This window comes from Henckelia pumila, chromosome 4, assembly GCF_033568475.1.
Source record: "Henckelia pumila isolate YLH828 chromosome 4, ASM3356847v2, whole genome shotgun sequence".
In the NCBI taxonomy this organism is placed as follows: domain Eukaryota; kingdom Viridiplantae; phylum Streptophyta; class Magnoliopsida; order Lamiales; family Gesneriaceae; genus Henckelia; species Henckelia pumila.
Genome location: NC_133123.1, coordinates 124,134,875 through 124,142,869, shown reverse-complemented (window position 1 = coordinate 124,142,869; position 7,995 = coordinate 124,134,875). Strand labels below are relative to the sequence as shown.

Here is a 7,995-nt window from a genome sequence, read left to right as displayed (position 1 = left end):
GAGAAAGATGAGAGAATAAAAGGCAAGAGAAAATATAATAGAGAAAGATGAGTGCACAATATATGAACTAAATACCTCCATTTATAATATAGAGGAATTAGTGTAGAAAAGAAAAATTACAATCAAATCAATCATCTATATATATACATCATCAGGGGCGGACCCACCATAGGGCAAAGGTGGGCCACGACCCCCCAAAAAATTTTGAAAAGTTTTCTAGTATATATGTATATATTTTATGAAAAGGTATTATATATTTACTTAGTCCCTAAATCCAGCGAAAGGCCATTTGGCTTAATGGTAGCCTACCGTGTTTTAAGCTTAAAGTGCTCATTTTCGAATCTCTGCTGCGCCAAATTTTTTTTCATTTTTTCCTTTATTTTTTTTATAACCTTTATTTTTTTATTAAAATATATAAATTATTGTTTTCAATATATATAAAATAAAAATTTTCAAACTAATACAAATAAAAATAAATGGTATATTCATTCAAATTAATAAAAATAAAAAGTGAAAACCCATATTCTTCTAATCTCTTCTTCTAATTTTCCTCTAAAATATATAAAATAAGAAATTTCAAACTAATAAAAATAAAAATAAAATGAAAATTCATCGTGAAAAGTGAAAATACATATGCTTTCATCTAAATTTATATATATAAAATAAAAAAATTCAAACTAATAAAAATAAAAATAAAAAAGGGTTGTTCATTTTGAAAAGTGAAAAGTCATACTCTTCTAATTTTTTTTTTTTTAATCAAGAGGTTTGGAATGCATGCGTATTTGAATTATTGCATGTTTTAGCATGTTATTTAGTAGTATAATATATATATACTCCACAAATCATATATATTATAAAATTTATGCATTATAATACTTTATGCATGCTTATTTGAATTAATGTTATAGCATGTTATTTTTAAGATCGAATCATATTTTAAATACGTTATTATTTTGAGATTGTATATTTTATAATTTTGAGTTGCATATAAGAAGTATTTCAGGCGTTCCTGTATATATTAGTATCATTTTGTTCAACGGGATTTTAAATAAGTTTTGAATCATATGATTTTTGACTCGTTGAATGAACTTAATTTTATGTGTGATATTTTATACCTGCGAACACAACGCATCATTTAGAAAATCAAAAAATTATTTCGCATCCCATATTTTCATAATCATCAATCAAATATATGAGACATTACGATATTTATTTTTTTATTTATTGTAATCTTATTATTGAAAGTTATATATAAACATATAATAATTATTTTTATCATTTTGTATATTGACATGGCCCCTCCTAATATAACATTCTAGATCCGCCCCTGTACATCATTATTAATTAATTAACCCGATGGTTGAAGTGCTTGCATTGTTTTCCGTAATTGCTTTGTGTCGGTTGAATTGCTTCAAGAGTATTCCTTCCTATTCATTTTGGTTTCTATCCCTCGGCACTTGATCTCTTTTGTCTTCGAATTTGGCCACCGAAGACCTGTTTGGGTTCTTGTCCAAATGTTCTTCTATTGTTTAATTAATTGTTTCATTGGTAATAATTTTCGTAGAGTTTGGTATTTCTTGGGGGATTTAGATAATTGTTTTGTTTGTTCCTTTCTAGTATTTTGTTGGTACTATATTGTTTTTCGCTTGTTCCTTGCTTTATTCTGTTTTGACAGCAATTTGTTAGGCTTTGCATATCTCTTCACCAATTTTCTGAAGATACACCGTATACATGCTTCAAATAATTAGTCGCTCCTTATTTTTGTAGGTTATTTCTCTTCACCAATTGTCTTGCTAGTCGTTAATGGAAAATGTGTACTACTCCATTTTCTCGTTTGCTTAATTCATATTGATTTATGTTAAAATAAACTATTGCAATTATTTCTTAAAGTATATACTATTAGGTAATTAGATTAAATAATGAAATATAAACGAATTGATACATTAGATTGATCAGATTTGTATTGATCAGATTACAAATCTGAACAGTCATATCATATTTATGTAGATCCGTTGTATAATATACATTATTTACATTTAGTAATTTAAGAGGCATCGTGTATGGAAATGTGATTTGTTCAAATAAATGAATATATAATAAATTATATTATAATTAATATCTTTGGAAGTGGAATAATCTGACAACTTTTTTTACCTATAAAAATGAGTTCTTTGGAGTTTAGCCTACAATATGACTACATTTTTTTTTCCTCAAGGCACTGTGGTTGTCAACGTACAATTCTATATGCACATTGTTATATTTTGTAGATCTAAAGATTTTTATCGATTTTGCTGCAATATCTTTCAATGCATCGATAAATTCAATTGTTGACACAAACGAGACTACATCAACAAATTGTCAATGTGTTGTCGCTATCGCTATTCAACTTACTTAGTCTACAAGGAGTAATGTATAGTGAATTTTGCTTCGTGATGAGATGAGAGTGGTTTGTTGCTATCAAATATGAATAAAATTAATAAAAAATAATGTCTCCTATCTTTTTTTTTTTATTCCATTCAAGTTTTTAATCTTATCATTTTCATTATAGTGCTTTCAAAATTAATAGATGATCATCAAAGTATAGCTCAAAACATTCGTTCATAATATATGATATACATATATAATTTCAAAATAACAAATAATTACTACATTTATGGCAAAAACATGCATATCAAAATATTAATTATTAATATTAATGTATTGATACGGTATAATAAATTTATACTAAAAAAATAGTAATATAATATTCCTCGATCGATATAACAACGATGAACCGAAATTCACCAAATGGATCCACATTAATCACACGTTAGTCATGTTAGAAAACTTCTTGTTTCATAAGAAATAAATTTATTTTATAATGTCTGACCCATATAACAAGAAAGAGAAATATACGAAGATAAGATAATTTTCAATATTAAAAAGACAAAAAATATTATGTATCCTTTGACGTTAATTTAAATAAAATATAAAATTTATTACATACGATCAAGTTATTGATATTAATAAAATAAAAACTTTATATAATTAGATATTGTTAATTATGAATGTCTTTAATAGAAAATGAATTATGGTGTTTTATATAAAAACAAAATCGCTAATCCTAGCACAAACTCACATACAAATCATATTTTTAACATGTGGATAAGTCGATAATAAATACGAATCTAATGATATGTGTCAATCGTAAAAGTAATCATCAAATTACACAAATGGGCAGATTAGTACGTGCTTAATCTCATGCATGCACCGACTATATTATCAAATCGACTAATCATTCAAGTATTATAAGTGTCAAAATAATGTCAAGGATTCCATCTATGAAATACACATGAATGTTTATCCTAAAATTTTCACAATTAAAATGAATGAAGCTAATACAATATTCTTTATTTCAATGTAGAATTATATTATTTTATTGAAGGTACAATTAAGGAGTAGAAAATAGATCATCATTAATATGGTATGAATCATGCAATCATTATTTTAACCCAACCACAAAGAATGATCAATCAAGATTAAATAAATAACATGACTTATTGTATTAGTTGTAATAAACATTATTATATATTCATAAACATTGCCTGCAATAAAAATTTTGTTTTTCTTAATTCAAATACTCATTTGAGCTCGATATAATTTTACCAAATAATCTTAGATATTATCTATATTTGTTCCATATTTTATTTTGATTTTTTTGGAAGTATCATTTATCTTATTAGACTTCAAAATCTAGCTCTTACACGTGCAACACACGTGCACTTTTATAGTTATTTAGGCTTCTAAATTTTGTGTATATATAGACCATTTCATGGAACATTCAATATATTGAACATTATATGCTACTGAGTAGAAAATAACATCGCAAATACAAAATAAATCTATAATTATGTACAATATCAAATTCAAAAATTTATACTTTATGAAATATAAAACAATTATTCAAGTTATTTTAAAGAGAAAAAATATTTTATTCATTAACACATCAAATTTTTATAAGGATCGCATCCTAGAACACACACGGAAAGAAGCTAAATTATAAATAAGATAACTATAGTATTATTGCATAAAAAATTATAAGCAATACTTACTAGTTTCGAAAGCGATTCCTAAAACAGACTTTGCTCAGCTCGACTCTCACATATACAAAGTCTTCAACAGTGTTCAACAATTTGAAATATGCAAATCTTGTTGAATTGCTTACTAGTATCATCCCGATGATCCCCCAAAATCCAATAACAAAATCAAATACCATGCAGATATAAAATCCTTTAGTAATGAGCTCGTGGTCTTCATGTTCCCGATTGTTCATTGCATTGTTGTCGTTATTGAAGTTTGAATCTTGATGATTGCTTTCATCTTCTCCAGGACAAGATTTGTTGAGTACGGGACGACCACAAAGCCCTTCATTTTCCGCATAGGCTGATTCATCAAATTTTGTATATCCAGGCGGAATTCTACCCGACAAGTTGTTGTATGACAAGTCCAAGACTCGTAGAGAACCTAATTCGGAAATGCTAGGCGGAATTCTCCCAGAGAGCTGGTTTCTCGAAAGATCGAGAGATTCCAAGTCTTTTAAAACACCAATGTTTGGAGGAATTTGTCCACATAAATGATTTCTTGAAAGATTCAAATTAACCAGGCCATCAAGCTTTGTGATCTCAGAAGGAATATCACCAACTAAAAGATTGTTGGACGGATCAACATGCTTAACATGTAGCAAACCTTTTACATATTCGACCTCTTTTCTTTTCCACGTAATATCCGCACCATCCCGTAAGCTATTATACCTTATGTCCTCTAATTCGTATACATAAGCAAATCCATAATAGGATGTCGAATCAGCAACAGCTTCTTTGGTCATTGCACTAAGATTATACAAGCATTTCGGTATGGGTCCTGAAATCATGTTTGAAGAGAGGTCTAAGACTTGGATATTTTGTAGTCTACAAATGCTCCAAGGTATTGTCCCATTAAACTCATTCAAACTTAGGCTTAGAACAATCAGCTGTGATAATCACCATGTTGGTATATTGCCTGTTAGCATATTTCCTCCAAGGTCAATCGATTCCAACCACTCGCAGTTCCTCAATGACTCGGGGATTCCACCTGATAAATTATTGTTCCTCAAATTCAATGAAACCAGCCATTCTAACGAGCCAATTGAGTTTGGGATTTCTCCAAAGAAATGATTGTTGGCCAAATTGAGAAAGGTCAACATCCTAGAGTTGGTGGCACAATTCGGGAGATGCCCGAAAAATATATTATCCGAGAGGTCGATAAATTCCCACTTTTCATTATGGCACAAAAAAGTCACTTGACCTGTAATTCTGTTTCTTGATAGATCCAACACTATTCCATAAAATATTCCTTCAATGCTCGTATTAATATTGAAAAAAGATTCAGGAAGGATGCCATGTATATCGTTATTTGATGCATTCAGATACATTGGTCTAGAAGCTAATTCACCAAACCAATGGGGAATGGTATCTGCAATTTGAGAACTCGAGATATCAAGAAATTTTAATTTTCTTTGGAATTGAAGCCATTGCGGAAAACGATGTCCTATTTTACATCCGGATAAACTTATGGCTTTTAGTTGAAATGGAGGAACCCAATGTGGGCTACAATTTACGGTCAACAGTGAGTTAGAAGACAAGTCAAGTTTTTGAAGACGTGATAGATTGAACAAATGTGACTCTGTAACTATGCCTTCTAAGTTATTTGAGCCTAAAACTAAATCCTCGAGGAATGGATAAGTTGTAAGATCTGGTATTGTACCAGTGAAATTATTTGATGACAAATCTAGATGATGAATCAGGCGTGGAATATTGAGGAAGGCCTTTGCAATAGAACCATTGAGTTTATTGTGGCCAAGGCGGAGATGGTTCAAGAATGAAAACCTTGAAAAATCAGGTAATGAACCACTTATCATGTTATCACTTAAATCTAGGTACTGCAGTTTATTCTCCAGAGGCCCGGACAAGTTCATCATTAATTCCGAAAGTTGAGCACTTAAATGGTTCCCTTGCAAACCCAAGTGTATCAAATTACTCATATTTCCCAAGGATTTAGGAATCCCACCTTGGAGTACATTTCCAGAGAGATCGAGATGTTCAAGGAAGATCTGGTTATCAAAACTAACAGAAAGGAGATCTGTTCTATTGCTATAAGAGAAATCAATGAAAGTTAGACTTTTGCTAAAGTTTAAGAACCATTGAAACTGCATGGAAGAGGAGATAGCAAAATTCAATGATAGGTCGAGGATAGCAAGAGGAGCAGAAGAATTGATGAAAGGAAGAGAAGAAGGGCGGACGTCTGGAAGTTCAGAGCCTTTTAAGTGTAATTGTTTGATGGAGGTTAATTTACTAATTGCTTGTAACCAATTGGATGCGTTTCCGAGTTTAACATAACTGAGGTCAAGAAATTTGAGTGAACCAAGACGAGAGAGCCAATCAAGATTGCCACTATAGAGACCAATATTCCAACTAAAATCAAGATATATCAAATTGGAAAGGTTTCCAATACTTTGTGGAATTGGTCCACTTAAACCAACAATAGAAAGATTGAGATACTGTAATTTCTCAAATGAACCAATGAACTGGAGAAAATTTGAAGAATCAAAATCATTGTAACTGAGGTCCAGGTAAGTCAAGTGCTTCAGTTCAAGCAATGAAGAGCTTACCTTACCTTTCAGAGGGGCAATTCTATGAAAAAACGGTGTTGACTGAGCCCTAAGATTCAATTGTGTTACGTGATTAGTTCGATTATGGCAGTGAACACCTCTCCATTTGCAGCACTCCCTTTTATGATTTCCAACTCCCCAAGAAGAGAGTCGACCAAATTCATCAACAAGCTCGTCTTTGAACTTAAGAAGAGCTTGTCTTTCCCTCTCAAGACACCTGATGCTACTCCAATAATGCTGCCCAAAAACACCTCCTGAGCTCATTATAAGAATAGTTGAGAAAAGATGAAGAAGATGTAAGATTTTGTTCGGAATGGCCATTATATGTTTTTCAATATAGTTGGTAACTGCAAACCGCAATATATCCCTCAATTCTCAAATGTGATTAGATGATTTATATCTTAGTACAATTATATATATAGCCAAATAATTCAAACTCATGATCCTATTCACACTACAAAACATTTCACACTTTCCATCGTGAAATAACGCGTACATGCGAAGAGCATGTTTCCCAAAACTTTACTTTACTACCACAAATGGTATGGTACTATAACTATTATTATTTTAATGAATCACTCGGTCTTGTTTAAATTAAGAAAAAAAAATAAATTCACTTAATCTTGTATGCATGCTCCGAGAATGAAAAAGTTGCAGCTACGATCTGTATAATTGAGTCGAACATTGAAAGGAATTTTATTTCTTGACATTTTTGGTTCTTAAATTATTAGATATTAATTAATTTTGTTTATAGACAAGTTACAATAATTGGCAAATATCTTGTGTATATTTCGAATATCTTGAGAAATATATTTGTCATGATTAATTATATATTGATAAGGTGAATCGTTGTTTAATTATATGTGTATCAAGATATGATTTGATTTGATAGAGTTTTATTTTTACTTAAACATGTTTTCTTATTTTTGTAGGACTCTATATATCTAAAAAAAATCTTCCTAGACTTGGATTCCAAACTATAAAAGAAGATTTCAATGCACAAGTGAGATACGACTTCAGACGCAATAATTCTCAGAGCATCAATTGAAGAAATCCTATTGAAGAATTGAAGATTTCTGAAGCAAGATTTTGCAACATTCATTGTTGTATGTCCCCGTGTTGCCGTTAGTGTTGAAGACATCGAAGACAACACTGTGGAAACTGTGTTGTTTGAAGATATTTACTATCTCTTCAAATTTAGGCTACGGGAGTTGCATATATTGGTTTTACTCTGATTTATTTAGGATGCAAATTTGATTTCTCAACTTGTTGAGAAATTTAGGATTTATTGTTTTTTCGTAAAATCACTA

General features: G+C 30.3%; 2 protein-coding genes across 2 annotated transcripts; both read right to left on the bottom strand.

Annotated features, from left to right (window-relative positions):
* Nucleotides 1–3,951: 3,951 nt before the first annotated feature.
* Nucleotides 3,952–7,051, bottom strand: LOC140865043 (receptor-like protein EIX2). Its single transcript, XM_073269541.1, has one exon. It carries the CDS (start codon nt 7,004–7,006, stop codon nt 5,018–5,020), a length of 1,989 nt encoding a protein of 662 aa, XP_073125642.1. The 5' UTR covers nt 7,007–7,051; the 3' UTR covers nt 3,952–5,017.
* Nucleotides 4,091–4,864, bottom strand: LOC140861675 (receptor-like protein EIX2). Its single transcript, XM_073264695.1, has one exon. The coding sequence runs from the start codon at nt 4,862–4,864 to the stop codon at nt 4,091–4,093; it is 774 nt and encodes a 257-aa protein (XP_073120796.1).
* Nucleotides 7,052–7,995: the final 944 nt, after the last annotated feature.